Source organism: Furipterus horrens, unplaced genomic scaffold (genome assembly GCF_987537825.1).
Source record: "Furipterus horrens unplaced genomic scaffold, mFurHor1.1.pri manual_scaffold_1, whole genome shotgun sequence".
NCBI lineage: Eukaryota > Metazoa > Chordata > Mammalia > Chiroptera > Furipteridae > Furipterus > Furipterus horrens.
The window spans coordinates 217,797,614-217,813,169 of record NW_028327171.1 but is presented as its reverse complement, the minus strand read 5'-3'; the positions used below and the strand labels follow the sequence as shown (position 1 = coordinate 217,813,169).

The window sequence follows — 15,556 nt, the reverse complement described above, 5'->3', positions numbered from 1 at the left end:
AGCGGACCTTGGGGCGGGGCCCTCCAGGTGGGGAGGGGCCGGCTGTGTGCAGGCCAGGAAGGCGGAGGGACTCGATGGGCTCAGGAACAGAGACGAGGTGTGGGGTGCGTGCGGGTGGCGGTGGCTGCAGAGCACCTCAGAGGCGGGCCCAGGCCGGCAGGCTGGAATGCTAAGTGACAGGGAGCTATTGGTGGTGTTTCTGTAAAAGCGAGTTTCCCTACATAAAAGTGACAAACTCAGGACAATATATACGCCCAGAGAGAAGTTACCCCCTAGCTCCAGCCCCCCTCCATCACTGCTCGTTACTAAGTTTTCTAGCTGTAGTGCTTCCCTGAATAAATAGTTATAAAGATACAGCACATGGCATTTTATTTTCATTTTCACTTGGTTGGGGACATGCAGGCAGATTCTGATGAAGCTGGAGGCCTGAACCCCTAAATTCTGCACAGCCTCCTTTGCCAGGAGAAGCCGTCCTTCCTCCCATGTGGGGTCAGGCCCTCTCACCTGAAGAACCCGCATGGTCTCCCTGAAGTACTTGTCTTGCAAGGGGCCGCCGGATCCCTCCAGGACTAAGCCCCCCATGTCTCTGCTGCCAGATCTAAGACCAGATCCTGAACTCAGATGTGACCTGGAAGGTGAGGGACAAAGTATGACCCCCAGGAGTCACCACATGTGACCCAAGGGACAGATATGAGGTCAGGCAATGACATAATATTGAATGGACCCAAAGGGTTGGCTTGGATCCACTTGGCATGGTGCTGGTTCACTGGTGACAGCGAGGGGCTTGTTGACAAGGTTGCTGATGCAGAAGGAGGTTGAGATGCTGATGTTTTGTCCCTGGAAGTGGCAGGTGCCCAAAGGCCTAGGGATCCCAGGGTGTGTGCTGGACGGGTCTGTCACCTAAGGCCTGCCTGCCACCCCTCACCACGTCCCCCAGTGACATGCCATGCACTGTGGCTGTGAGGACCACAGGGGTGAGGAGGTCCCAGCACCTCAGAAGCCCTCAGTGGTGGTTCACCCTGACGCGTGGGGGGTGGGGGAGAGACAGCCACCCTGGACACGCCCCTGGACTCATGGGCAACGGGACCTTCTGGGGCAGGCCACGAGGCATGGCCACCGTCATGGGTGTAATCAGAGCAACGGGACCCACAGAGAGCCTTAGTGCTGCTGATGTCCTGGGACCTGGGGCAGCTGCCTTCCCGATGGCAGATGACAGTCTCAGTCACTGCGCTCACATAAGCAGCGAGGCGCTGGTCTGCAGGCGCAAAGTCGGCCAGACACCAAACTTCCTGCCAGTGGCTCTGTGCAGCCTGGCCTGTGTGTGTGTGTGTGTGTGTGTGTGTGTGTGTGTGTGTGTGTTGTGGGGGGGGGGGCTGTCTTGCCTCCCTATCCCCCAGGGGCAGCTCTGTGCTTCTGGCAGCAGGGGAATCTCAGCCCCAACATCAGGCTCAGAACGCCTTTCTCCCCTGGTGGAGAGGGAGTGGGTTTACTCTGAGCACCAAAGTTGAATTTGTTCCTAAAACCCTTCGAAACAGCTCAGGCAAAGATGTTTTCCTCCCAACCTGATCTTTGGATAGGATCCCGAGTGTGGACGGGGGGACTCTGCTGCCAGCAGAGCCACAGAGGCCCCCAGTGCTCTGGCAGGAGATGAAATAAACTCAGTCTGACAGCTCCCGAAGGGGCCACCTCCGGCCACGTCCCCGCCGTTTATAAGGGGAGCCTGTGCGCTGGCGGCAGACGCCCATCGGGCTGAGGCTGAGGGAAGCAGTGGCAGGTAACCTTGGACAGGGTGGCCGGTGGGGTGCAGGTCCTTGAACTGTTCAAATTAATAGGATTAATAGGCCAATGACACACGGGGTCTGGCCTCAGGGTAATGCCTGGAGGCCATGACGTTGAAATTGCTGTGGAAATACCTGTCTTTTTCCTGGAGCTGTTTTCCCGGAGTTGCCCACTGTGGGGGTGGCAGGAGGAGCGGACCCTGAGGGGCGGGTGGCCCCCCTTTCTGGTTCCTCCTGCTGCAGGTAGGCCCGAGTGATCCATCGGCCAGTCCAGTCGGTGACGATGCCCCTGGGGCAGATGAAGATGTGCCTGCTGCCCGGGGTGGCCCTCTGCCTGCTACTGGGACCGCTGGCGGGTGAGCACCAGGGGCAGCTGGCATGGTAGGGTCCTGCCCGGGGCTCTCCAGGGTGACTACTCTTCTCTTCCTTCACAGGGGCCAAGCCGGTGCAGGACGAGGGAGGTATTGCATTCCCGGCTCTCTCTTCACCCGGGCGGGGGCTGGAGGAGAAGCAGGGCTGGGTGGTCGCTGCTTCTTATTTGGGGGGATTAGGGGAGCCGCGGGTCAGCTGGAGTGAGGCCTTGCTGGCAGAGGGGCTGGAGCCCCTTCCCCAGGCCACGCCCTGCAGGCCCCTGGGGACCCACCAGGTAGGCAGAAGCCGGACTCTGCCTTTGGTTGGGACCCTCCAAGCCCAAAGACATCGACGTCCCCACCCTCACACTGGAGTCCCAGGTTGACGCAGTAACGTATACTCCAGGGCTGGAGGTGTGTGGTCTTTGAAATCCCACCAGGACTCCCCCATGTTCCCACCACAGGGACCCCTCTCTGCTCAGTATGTCCAGGACAGGGGCCCAACTTCCCCTGTCCCCATCCTCCTCTGTCCCCCACACCAAGAGTCAGGGCAGGGCCTAGGTCATCCTGCTCCTCGGAGGACCTGGGGTGGCCCAGCTGTGCCCTCAGCTGGGAGGGCCCCTCCACAGGGCTTGCGCCGCTGGGGCCTCCATTGGCGGGCTCCTCGGGCAGGACCCATGGCGCAGCCCCGAGCGAGGCTGCCATGTGTCTTCCAGACCCCTACGCTGAGCTGCCGGCCATGCCCTACTGGCCCTTCTCCACCTCCGACTTCTGGAACTACGTGCAGTTCTTCCAGACGATGGGTGCCTACCCTCAGATCGAGGACATGGCCCGCACCTTCTTCGCTCACTTCCCCCTGGGGACCACCCTGGGCTTCCACGTCCCCTATCAGGAGGATTGAGGGGTCCCCCGCCTGGGGCCCTGCCCACCAATAAACTCTTGACTTAAAATGCACAACACGCACGTGTAATTTTATTTCAAGACACAGCTGCACTCAGGACCCATGGACACTCCTATTTGTCCCTGTGGGTGCACATGTGTCATCAGACAGCAGCAGCTCTGGTCAGGACTCACTGACCCGCCCGTCTAGTCCTCACGATGCCCCTAGGAGGGGGGCCGCAGGTCCCCCGTAGTGTAGGTGGGGGAACTGAGGCAAATGGACACCAGGAAGCTGCCTGGCTTGTGGACAGGACCCAGATCCCATCCAGGCAGCCGCTCCGAGAGCCCTTTCCCTTGGCCGCTAAGCTGGGCAGCACCCTGGGGCTGGAGGTACCCCCTGGATGGCCACCCCTCACTGGGGTCACCAGTGCTCCATCTGTGAGGAAGGGCCATGGGCTGGGCACCTGCAACCCACGTGGAGCCCAGACCACCGGCCCTGCACACTCCGAAGGCAGCAGATGGACGGGCGGGCGGCACAGACAGTGTCTCAGGGGCCACCCTCCCACACGGGAGTGGCCGCTGGGCAGCTGGTGAGGCCTCTCAGGCAGGTGTGACCTTGTGCCAGCTGGAGACCCTGCAGGTCACACCCCATTAGAAACTGGTCTAATGGGGTGCAACCCGTGTTTCGATTGAAATAAAATAGTAGAAAGTACTGTCTCTTTAACAGTAGGTGCGGTCATTGGACCAGCATCTAATTACAGAAACAGTTACACCTGATCAGAAATACATAGGGCTTTGTGCGGGCGTGTGTCCCGTTAGCTCTGGGTGGGGTGGGTGGTGGGACCGGGATTCTGTGCTGCACGCAGTCCAACAGGCTTGGCAGGCAGGCCTCTGTGGTCACCAGCCTCACCCGGGTACCTCAAGGGGGTCACCGCAGGAGTTCTCACAGCCACAAAGCGACCCAGCCGGCGTGAGGGGCCTGGAAAGGGGGAGCTGGCCCTGGCGCCCCGAGCAGGGTCCTGGTGCTCCAGAGGTCCCCCCACCTGCCCCAGTGCTCCACGAGGCTTCCTGGTCCCTGCCCTCCACCTGCCACCAGCTGGTGGCTTCTCCCCGTGGGTCAGGCTGAAGTCTCCAGAGGAAGACCCTGATCACCTGACCGACCCTCTTGGGAAAAGCCAGTACATTCTTTGTCTTTCTCTCTTTCCCTCCCTCAAGCGAGTCTGAATTTGGTTTCTGCAATTTTCTTTAAAGTCCTGATTCCTACAGTAGCTGGACAGGAGGACTGGTTGCAAGTTCCCACTGGGGACAACTGGGCCTCGACCATACACTCCAGACAAGACACCCTGACAGCAGGGTCTCCGTGACAGTGACTTGCTGTGTATGTGTGTGAATAACTGCATCCCACTGCATTCTCACCGCCGCGTCGGGACAAGCACCACGCTCTCCATAGGCTGCCCAGAAGGACCGCAATCCTGGCTGCCTTCCTGGGCAGACCCATGGTGTCCTGGCCAGAATATGTCCCCTCTCGGGAGTCAGCAGCACCCACAGCTGCCCCAGGACGCACAGCTGGGCTGCACCTGTGGGTTGTAAAGGACCCAGCTGACCCTCCTCTTTTCTCACAGGAAGAAACCTGCACCCCCAAGTCATCCTCAGTCCCCCCCACCGCCCCGCAGAAAACGCATCACAGCCCCTGGACACCTCACTCCAGTGTTAAGGACCCAGATTTGGCTGTGAGCCCCGCACCCCAGTTCACCTCAGCACAGCAGGCTCAGATCCCTCCTGTGCACCCGTCTGGGTTTCCCCTGCAGTCAGACTGCGTGGGGGACCCTCCACTCCTGCCCTGCATTCTCAGCCCCCTTCACCCCTCAACACGCACGGGGAGCTACTGTGCTTGCACGGAAGCCCCCGGTCACGGTCACTGTTCCCAGTGGCCTGGGACCTGGGGGACCACAGTCCACATTGACGGACGCCTGGGTTGCTTCTGCCTTCAGCTGTTGTTTCTGATGCTGCTGTGAACTCCGGTGAGCAGCCGCCTCTCCCAGACCCTGGTTCCCACTCGGGGTGCGGACCCAGAAGTGGGGGTGCCGGATCACACCGCAGCTACGTCGTGCACAGGCCCGTTTCTCAGCGTCCCCGCCGGCACTGGGTGTTTTCTGGGGAGCTGACGGCGGCCGTCCGGGCGGGGCAGGTGGCCTCCCCGGGTGGGATGTGCGTGTCCCTGGCGGTCAGGGCCGTTAGCATCGTGTCGGGGCCGCGGCCACGCATGGGTCCTCCTTGGAGAAATGCGTGTTCAAGTCCGCGGCCCGCGTCTGAACGGGGTTGTTCCTCGTTGGGTTCTGGGTCTCTGTGCGTTCCGGACGCACGGTGGGCGGACCCTTCCTCCCACCTGGGGCCGCCGCTCCGCTCTGCGGACCATCCACGTTCTTCTTCCTTTCTTCCCCTCTGAACGCCTGCCGTCACTTCTAGTTATCGCTCATTGATTATGCCGTTGCAGCTGTCCTCGCACGTTCTTTAATGAGGATTTCTTGGGCCCCTCTCCGTGCCAGACCCCTCGGGCCGCGCCACCCAGCGCCGGCCGGCCGCGGCAGCCCAGCCCTCTGGCCGGAGGGAACCATAGAGGCGCGCTCCTCCGGCGTGTAGAGCGGCCGCGGCGGGGCGCGCACCGGAAGAGGCGGCCGGCGGACCGGAAGTGGGCTGGGGACGCCCGGGCGCCGCGGGGAGCGATGAAGCCGGCGGTGGACGAGATGTTCCCCGAGGGCGCCGGGCCCTACGTGGACTTGGACGAGGTGCGGCCCTGGCCGGGGCCCGGTCTTACTGCCCCCACGGCCTTGCGGCAGGCCCGGGCCCCAGGCCGTCCCCGAGGAGACGCTCGCCTTCTCAGAGGGCGCACAGCCGCCCCCGGCTCGGGGTGGGTGCGCGCGCGGCCCCTGGGGCGGCCTGCGGGGCCCCGCGGACGGAGGGGGAACAGCGGTGCTCGGGGCAGAGACGGGCCCCTCCGAAGGGCGGGGCGGGCGTGGGGATGTGGGGCCTGAGGGACGTTCAAACCACGTCCACCTCCGTCCGCCCCGCGTCCCCCACCCGGAAGGACGCCGGGACCCCGCCCTGGCACGTCTGTGCCCGGCCTTCCTGCCGGCGGGGGGCGGGGGGGCGCGGGGCTGTGGGCGCCCGTCCGAGGGCACCGGGGACTCACCTGCCGCCCCCCCCGCAGGCCGGAGGCAGCACCGGGCTCCTGATGGACCTGGCGGCCAACGAGAAGGCGGTGCACGCGGACTTCTTCAACGGTCAGGGCCCGCCCCGGGGCGCGCGCGGTCTCCGCCGTCCCCGAACACAGCCCCGCTGGTGCGGCGCGGAGGCGGGGCGGGGGCGCTGGCGGTCAGCCCGCTCTTCGGGAGGAAAAAACAGCCCCAAATTGCTCCCAGCTTTGCATTCCGGGCGCGAGTCTGAGCCGGGCCCGCCCTTGGACACCTGCGCCGGCGCCGCGCCGTGGCCTCGGGGCCCAGGGACTGTCCGGCCTCCCTCCCTCCCGCGCTCCCCGGGGCGGGCCTCGTCCCCCCTGCCACTCCCGCCCCCCGTTTGCCCGGCCTCGGGGAGCAGCCCGTGGGCGCGCGCTTCCGCGCACGGAGGCCTCGTTCCCGCGGCCGCGTCTCCTCTCGCCGAGCGCGCGGGGCGTCAGGAGGAGCAGCTGGTTTCCCAGGGGGGCCAAGCGGCGCGCTCCGTGTCCCCCGCTTTAGTCCGGGGCGCCCGCCACCACGGGGCGTCTGTCCCTAGTTCGCGCAGCCGCGGTGTCGCCTTGCCCCGCTGGTCTTCAGCGAACCGAAGGGCCTCGGAAGCCTGGGGCCGGGACGTGTTCTCTGCAGGCCGCCCGGGCGGGCGCACACCTGCCGGGGAGCTGTCTGAACCGGGAGAAGCGGCGCGTGGGCGCAGCCACGAGGGCAGGACAGCGTTTCCTCGGCTGAGCCAGCGGGTGCGGAGGCCAAACCGGCGGGTGCGGGACGCGGCTTCTCCGGCACCTCCTGCAGAGCCCGGCTTGGCCTCGGCAGCTCCTGGCTTTGCGCACACGCCCTGGCGCTCCCGTGGTTTCCAGGCACAGTCCCGACGAGGACGCGGCTGCGGGGCCCCAGGCGGACCTGCCAGCGCAGCGTCCGCCGCAGAAGCGGTTCCGGGCCTTTCCGTGAGTCAGGCCGGCGGGAGGGACGCGGGGCAGCTCCGCCTGTCGCAGCGGGCCCCCGGCAGCACCCTGGGCTCCCCTGCCTGCCGGCCTGTGCGCGCCCCAAGTCCGGAAGCCGTGCCTGTGAGGCCACATGGCCTTCCGACGGGGCTGCTTCGGAGTCCTTTCTGCTCGCTGACCGAGGTGCCGATGGCCTGTGTCCCGCAGGCAGTGGCGTCTGACCATGCCCGAGGCTCACCCTCTTCACTACATTTCACAAAACTGCAGGCGGAGACAGTTCCGTGACGAGCGCCCTGACATTGTTTCTGGGAGCTGACACCTGAGCAGAGGTTCAAAGTGCGTGAAGGGTTAGCTGGGGTTGGGGACGAAGCTCTCCCAGCTGCAGGACCGCCAGCCAGGCCAGGGGGTGAGAGAAGGTGGGCGTCAGTGGGGGTGACAGTGGGTGTGGCGTGGGCAGGACGTGGGGACCGAGCTGGGCCACTGCTGCTCGCACCCCAGCACAGGCCGTGCAGATAGGCTCTGCGTTCCCCGTAGGAAAGCAGACATGTCTTGGCAGGCGACGTACGACAGGAAATGGCAGGAAGAGACGGCCGCAGCTCTGACCGCCCGTCGCAGCCAGCCCTGCACTGGCTGCAGGTGGGAGGTGTTTCTCCCTGTAGGGACAGGGCTTAGCCCAGGCTTCCCGAGCTCGAGCGTCGGCCAGGCCCTCCTCTGCAGGGAGTCTTTCTCACGTGGCTCAGGCCAGCCGCCACTGTCTCCCTGTCCCCAGTTTCCCTTCTTACAGCGGGTGGGGGGCAGGGCTCGTGCCTTGCAGCTGCCCGGCTTCACCTTCACGTCCCCTGAGCGGGGCCGGGTGCGGGCACCAACGAGTCCTGATGCTCGGTCATGGCTGGGAAGTGGTTGCTGCGTGGTCTGGGACACGTGATGCATGTTTCCAGATTGTCATTGAAGTAGGAACAGGACGAGATGCGTTCTAGACACCAAGGCGGGGCCGGGGAGGGGGGGGCAGCTGCCCTGGGAGAAGCCCTGGACTTGATAAGGTTGTTCAGTGTTTTCTCTGCATTTGAACGACCACGTGATTCGCTTTGCAGCGACCTTTTTTAGCTCTCCCCTTCACGTGACCCACGAACACAGGGTTCTGTCCTTTGCACAGATTTTGAAGACCTCTTTGATGATGACGACATCCAGTGAGGTCCTGACCCACGGCACGCAGCCAAGCCTGTCACAGGCGAGTGGCATGGCTCCGAAGACCCTGGCCCGGAGGAGGGGCTCCCCGGGAGAGAGGACGGTGTCGGCCGTGTGGGGAGGCCTGCGCCTCTGAGTGTGACCGGCCGTTGTCCTCCCTGCCATTAAAGGAGGTGATGTGTCCCTGGCAGATGACTGTCGTTCTTGCGTTCCGAGTGAGTGTGCCTGTCCCTCGAGGTACCTGTGCCCACACGTGCGTGCTGGCGTGCTGCGAGGACACGCTGCAGGCGCAGGAGGTGTCAGGGCGCCACCGTCCTGTGCGGGTGCTGAGAGCCCTGAGACGGCCGGCGGCGCAGCCAGTGTGGGGAGACCCTGGGCAGGGCAGGGCCTGGTGCTGGGGCGCTGGTGGGACCGCGTGTCCTCCCGCCTCCCCATCGGGGCAGCTGCTGACCCCAGCCCGAGGCCGGGAGTGCGGGGCCAGGCAACCACGGCAGAGGCTCGCCCTCTGCATCAGAGACGTGCGCGGGGGCCCGTGACACGGGAGAGCGGGGCGTCGAAGGGACGAAGGTTTATAAGCTTCTATTGGCCCAGCTCAGCGGTTCCCGAGGGCTGTGAAAGTGAGGCCCCTGGTGCAGGTCAGCCCCGCAGCGAAGACGTTTCTTCCCGGGAAGCCTGTGCCCAGGGCATGGCAGACCTCCTCTGCGCGAACTCTCCCTGAGGGAGGCGTCTTCACTGCAGACCTGAGCGGGTGGTGAGGATGTCGCTGAGATGAAGACAGGAGACACGTGGGCGGTCGTGTCTGACGACCCTTTGGGTGGCGCCGTCTGGGCCCCGGGTAGGACCTGGAGGCTGCTCCCCTGGCGGGGCCCGGCTCTTGACTGCAGGCCGGGGTGCGCGCCATTGGGTGCCGGCGGGTTCCTCGGCGCCGTGTTCCTGGGGTGAGTTCGCGAGCAGTTCCGGCAGGTTGCTGTGTGGGTCCCGAGACAGGCCCAGAGACAGGGAGCAGGCTGGTGCCCCGGAGAGTTCTAGGCTGACCACTGATGACCCAGTGACAGCGGTCTCAGCCTCCCTGCCCCGTGGCCACGCTCTGCGAACGCCCCGTGGCGCACCAGAGCCTGTTTCTGCTGACTCGTGACTTCAGTTGGCCCGCCCGGACATTCCTGCCGTGCCGGCTGCGGTCGTGCTTTCGTCTGAGACGCTGGGGAGAGGCCCGTGCCCCTGACCAGTGAATGAGTCGCGTGTTGCACGTTTTAAGTTCTTGGGGCACAGCGGCCGAAACTCGCTGTCCTACGGTCACTGTCAGGAGGTTGACAAGAGTCCGCAGGCCAGCTGGGGGCCCCATTCATCCCTGTTGCGTCCTGCCGGGTCAACTCCCTTTCGTCTCGGGCCTCAGTTCCCTCCTTGGGAAACGAGGCTCTTGGTCCCTGAGGTCCCCTCTGGTTCCCAGGTCTCTGGCTGTGGCAGGAAGGAGTGATGGGGGTGATGGAGGGAGCTGACGCGGTCACCTAGCTGCGCCGTGCCCTGGGCCAAGGGTTGGCGTGTCCCTTCCAGACGGAGGCCTCAGAACCCCACAGCCACTCTGTTGACCTTAGGACCTGAGACCAGTGCACGCAGCTGGGCGAGCAGCAGAGGACGTTTGCTTTGGTGCCTCAGCGTGATGAAGGAACCGTGTGCCTCTCCTGCCCGGGACCCGTGTCCCCGTGTCCCTGTGGGGGCACGTCCACCTCACAGGCACCGTTGCCGCGGCCGCTGCTTCTGTGGGAAGGTGCTGGCAGCCTTGCCCGGTCTCGGGGCCTGCTAGGGAGGCGACGCGGGCTGTGGACCGTCGCTGGGCTACGGCACTTCCAGGACAGGTCACATGTTTTAAAAAGCAGTGTTATTGATTTTAAAATTTTTACTGCTGAGCTTCTGCTTGGAGCCAAGATGAGAAAGTGCTGAGAAAGGCGCTCAGATGAACAGTCCTTTGTCCCTCGGGACCCGGAGACAGGCACTCAGGACGCGGGGGACAGCGGGCCCTCCGTCCCCAGGACCGAGCACAGGGCCACCGGAGGGGCTCAGTGTGGGGACATGCGGGAACGGCAGCCCAGGCCATGTGTGGGGAAACAGGAGCGGAGTCCTGGGCTCTGCAGGGGCTCCCCGCCGAGGTGCTCCTGGGCCCCAGGACCTCCGCAGGGGTGGGGCAGCTCACACCGAAGGCAGCTGGGGGGCTGGGGCCAGGACCTGGGACTGCCTGTCCTTGCTCAGAGCCTTGGTCTCTGTTTGTCCTCTGCAAGTCACTCCTGGCTGCAGGAGTGCTGCCCGGAGGGACCCGGCCTCCCCTGGGCTGAATGGGCCCAGCCCAATAGGACTGCCCCTGCTGCCACCCTCAAATGTCCTGGCTGCACTGCCCCTGCCTTGGGACGGGTGGAGGCCGCGAGGGGCCTGAGCGTGGCTTGGGTTCCCACTCCTGGAGCTGGGCTCAGGCCTGCACTTCCCGGGGGGGGGTTCCCACCCCTGTCCTGGGGGAAGAGGCAGAGCTCCTCCCTGGTGCCTGCCCTCACCGCCACCCCCACACAGTTCATGAGGTTGGGGGGGGGATCTGGCCCAGAGGCTGCACTGCACTGAGGGTCCTGAGACCCTGTGGTTGGTCCGGCCCAGAGCTGGACGGTCCTGGTGACTCAAGTGCTAATGGGGCCACTTGCTCAAGCTTGAGACAAGAGACAAAGGCAGTCAGGCCTTGGACAAGCAAGACGGGTCACTGAGCCACTGTGCAGATGGGCAGCGGCGGCCCTTCCGTGCCCGAGGATTCCAGCACCGCAGCGGGCCCTGTGTTTCCTGTCCCAGGACGGAGGGATTGGGGTTCTCACATCCACCCCACCTGACCACCTCGGGGCTGCCTGCGGATCGGGGCCGCCTGCCACCCCCTGGAAACAGCGCGTGTGGCCTGGAGAGAGCCGGCAGGTGTGGAAGGACCCAGGACCCTCGGTCGCAGACAGGGCTGAGGCCCTCACTGCTGCGGTGAACACACAGAGCGGTGTGAGCAACGCAACAGGTTGGACGTGGATGTGCAAGCTCACAGTTGTGAGCGCGTGTGACAGTTTCCTCTTGTGTCACTACTCTGTGTGGACACCTGCAGGCCTACCTTTGCCCCGCCCTGTGTTAAGGGTCCTCAGCAGCAGTTCTCAACCTGGGGGTCGCGACCCCTTTGGGGGTTGAACGACCCTTTCACAGGGGTGGCCTAAGACCATCGGAAAACACACACATAATTAGATATTGTTTTTGTGATTAACCACTGTGCTTTAGTTATGGCTGGGGGTCACCACAACCTGGGGAACTGTGTTAAAGGGTCGCGACACTAGGAGGGTTGAGAACCACTGGTCCTCAGGGTCACACGCAGGCCTCACCCGCCTCAGCAGAGGCGCAGCGGGGATCGGGCCTGTGGCAGGTGGGAGAGCGGCTTCCGCACGCCCAGAAACGCGAATGTCCCCGTCTTCTTGGCAGCGCAGTGGCAACAGCGATGAGAGCGGAGCCACCTGCGCCCTCTGACCTGGCATGGCCCTAACAGGATCTGTTGCAGCATTTCTCCCCTTGGGCAGAAACCCCGGAAGGAAGATGAGGGTCACATGCGCCGCCCCCGGCAGAGTGGACGCAGTGTGGCGTGGCCCGGCCTGGAGGCGCGGAGCACAGGCCGGCCGCCGGCACATCCACGCCCGTTCATCTCTCACAGCCCTGGCCTCGCGTTCCGAGTGCCCGTGTGGGGTGTGCACGCACGTGTGCCACTTCCTCGCCGCCTCCTAGGTCACGCCTCAGCCTTCAGGCTGTGTGGTTCAGTGTGTGGTTGTGTGTGTGTCACAGAGCTCAGGCTCACAGTCCCGTGGGCAGGACAGTAATGAGCCCAAGCACACGCCGCGTGTACGGTAAGTGTGGGGGGAGGGGGAGGCTCCAGCCCAGAGGACGCCCTTGGAGGGGAGCGCTGATGGCGGGGCAGGAGAGGGAGGGCAGGAGGGGAGGGGAGCAGTCCGGGTGTGTGCAGGGCTGGGGGCAGGTGGCCAGGGGGGGAGCTGGGGGGTGGGCGAGGAGGACCCCCGCAGTGGTAAGCGGTGCTGGGGTGCAGGGATGGCTTCCCTTCCTGGCTCTGGGTCTGCCCCAGCTAGGGCCCCACACCGTTCTCTTTAGCTCCCGGTTTGCAGCTGAAGCAGAGAAGGGAGGCCTGGCCTTCAAGGCCAAGGACTGCTAACTCGCGTGAGCGCTGAGGAGGGATTAGTTCCACGGCCAAGTCCCTGGCTTGGAGAGACGGTCAGCTGGGGCCTAACCAAGCTGCAGGTGGGCGCGGGTGCCCGATGGTGAGCTGGCCTCCCAGAGAGGGGGCCCCTGGGGCCGTGATCTCCGCCCGGCTAGGGTTCACCGAGGCAGTGGCTCCAGGGGTGAAGGTGCAGGATTCCAAAGGCGCCTGTGGGTCTCGGGCTGGAAGCCTCCCAGAGGATGGGCCCTGCGTGTGGGGACACAGGACGCCTCGTTCCCGCCGCAGTCCTTGGACGTGGCCGTTGGCGTGGCTGTTTGTTTTTCTTTCTTTCCCTTTGAATCAACTTAAAACTTCATTTCGCTGAGACTTCATTTATCTTGTCACTTGGAAGCCTCACTCCTGTCCCCAACTGTGCCTCGTGCAGTTAAGTAAATGTTGAAATAACCTGCTGGGACTTTTGCTGAGACAGGAAACCACGAAACCTGCCGTGGAAACATTTGGAGCGGCTCGCTGTACTTTTCCTTTACTTGGGACCTCGCTGATGATCATAATAATCCCTGCAGAGCCACTCATTGAAAGCTGCCCAGCCTCGTGGCCTCAGGACGTCCGGGGGCAGGTGGTGTGCTTTGTCTGCCGGTGACGGGCAGAGAGGGGCTGTGCTCAGGGCAGGACATGGCCCCAGGTCGCGGTTCTGCCCTCTGAGACATGTGACCAGAGGAAGTTAGTGGACTTCCTGCCTCCGTTTCCATCCGCACAAATGAAAGGTGTACTCAGCTCAGGAAACAGGAGTTATTTCTGTCCAGCAGCAGGAGCCCGTGAGGAATCGCGCAGCTGCGGGCCGAGGACGAAGCAGAAGTTGCAGGGCCGTGATGCAGACAAGGCTCAGCCAGGGGTGCAGCTCAGAGGGAGCCTTGGGGCTAGTGGGGGTGGGTGGGGGAGGTGGGACCAGAAAGGGGGTTGGTGACGTGGTTTGTCCAAGATTTGTGCACTTGTGTACACATTGTATGTCAGTAATTTTTTAGTAGCAAAGGGTCTCAGTCAACTGGGGCTGCCCCCCCAAAGTCCCACTCGCTGGGCAGCTGCAACAGCGGAAATCTAGGTCTCCCAGGCTGGAGGTGGGAAGGCCAAGGCCAAGGCCAAGGCGCTGGCAGGACCGGCTCCTGTTGGGACCTCTCTCCTGGGCTTGCAGACACCAGCCCCTTTGTGCTGTGTCCTCACATGGCCTCTCTGTGCAGGCATGCTGCTGGTCTCCTCTGCTTGGAGGATGCCCAGCCCACTGGAGGGGACCCTACCTGAGTGACATCATCGAGCCCTAAGTCCATCATGAAGGCCCCGTCTCCCCATACAGTCACATTGGGGAATTGGGGTTTCCACATACGAATTTGGGGAAACACGATTCAGTCCATAATAAAAAAGGCTTGAAAAAATGATACAGTGCCTGCCTCGTGGGGTGGTGGTGAGGATTCAGTGGTCAGGCGAGGACAGGCCCGGGGTGTGGAGCCCAGCCCGTGAAGCAGAGGTGGCTGTGGGCTCTTGGGCTCCGGAGGGCGTGTCGCTGTGACGTCTTCCTCTGCAGCTGTCACCAGCAGTGTGGAGGCCAGAGCCTGCACTGAAATGAAGTCCTTGGGCAGTGCTGATCCACGGGACTAACGGGCTGCTTGACAAGCCAGCAAACACCCACGGGCCCGCCCACAAGGCGAAACTTAGCAATGACATGGGCAGAAGCTGCCCCGGCACCGCTCAGGCACCTGGAGATGAACCCCAGCCACCGCCCCACCCTGGAGTGAGGGAACCGTGCGTGGCTGGTGGTCTGGCTTTGGGGAGATGCCTGTTCCATGTGTGGGCATGTTGCCGGCTCCTGCCCGACCCCGAGAGGAGGCCAGAGCGCACGGGGCCTGACTGGCCCGAGGCCCTGTCTGACTGCGGAGCACAGCAGCTCTGTGGATGCCCTGGCCCTGGTGAGGCCTCGCAAAGACCTGGCGTCGCTGCCAGGGGCTCCTGCAGACCTGCCTGGGTGACAGCCTGCGAGTGCCGCCCAGTGGCAAACTTGGGGATTTCAGGCCTGAACCTTCCCAGACACAGGGATGTGGTGGTTGCCATTCGAGAGACAAGTACTAGCTTGCTATTGGGCATTGAAGGAAAGTGCCCCTAAGACTGAGGACAGAAAGTCATCTTGAAAGCCAAATACCCATAAGGTCTCACGTGACGTCAGACATTCTGAGGAGAGCGGCGCCCAGAGGCTCCATAACGAAGTGGCAGTGGCTCAGACAGGAGTGTGCTGCTGGGGCACGGGTGGCCCTTGTTCTCTGGGCCGACCTCAGAGCCACCTGCGGGCTGCCTGGTCCTGCCCCCACGTGGGCAGTGTCCTATGAGCGGCTCTCAATTGACCAACAAGCTCACGGTTCAAAGTGGAAGGACCGCATCGTGTTTGGAAGCTCAGCCACCCTATAACCAGCTGATGGGAAACCCTGACGGAGGGAAGGAACCCACAACCCTGGGGGGGCCGATTGCATGCTGGTTTCCTTACGGTGCCGGAAGAATTAAGCAGCAATAAAGGTCCTGTGTTGGGGGGTGTTCCCTCATGCCTGGTCAGTGGCCGATGGCCCAGCTGTGCAACTGGGCAGATGAGCAATGGAAAATGAACTCAAGGGGGTGCAGGTACGGGGCGCGGTCCTACAGAAGTCACCCTGGGAATTTGGGGCCCGTTAAAGTAACACATGGTGATGCGCCTCAGGAGAACCTCTTCCAGGACTGGAGGGGTGGCTGGAAACAGCAAATGGAAATCCCGGTGTGCTCACTGGAGGTGGCCCCCCGGGTCAGTGGAATGAGCGGACGCCAGGGCTGCAGCGGTGCAGACACGGGATGTCATTGACATGTCCCTCTTGCTCCCTCAGAAGCACAAAATGCCAACCAGACTGTTCTGTCCTCTAGCGAGAACGAGAGCAGGTGTCTATGGGCAGTTTCTCTGGGGCCT

The 15,556-nt window shown here is 63.6% G+C and overlaps 2 protein-coding genes across 2 annotated transcripts; both read left to right on the top strand.

Moving 5' to 3' along the window:
• The first annotated feature begins 1,719 nt into the window (after positions 1-1,719).
• On the top strand, positions 1,720-3,087 carry OTOS (otospiralin). The gene is made up of 4 exons (XM_090269794.1): positions 1,720-1,774; positions 2,022-2,134; positions 2,213-2,239; positions 2,845-3,087. The coding sequence occupies exons 2-4, from the start codon at positions 2,062-2,064 to the stop codon at positions 3,027-3,029; spliced, it is 285 nt and encodes a 94-aa protein (XP_090125920.1). The 5' UTR covers positions 1,720-1,774; positions 2,022-2,061; the 3' UTR covers positions 3,030-3,087.
• A 2,583-nt stretch (positions 3,088-5,670) lies between these two features.
• COPS9 (COP9 signalosome subunit 9) lies at positions 5,671-8,550 on the top strand. The gene is made up of 3 exons (XM_090269782.1): positions 5,671-5,793; positions 6,216-6,288; positions 8,329-8,550. Exons 1-3 carry the CDS (start codon positions 5,731-5,733, stop codon positions 8,364-8,366), a joined length of 174 nt encoding a protein of 57 aa, XP_090125908.1. The 5' UTR covers positions 5,671-5,730; the 3' UTR covers positions 8,367-8,550.
• Positions 8,551-15,556: the final 7,006 nt, after the last annotated feature.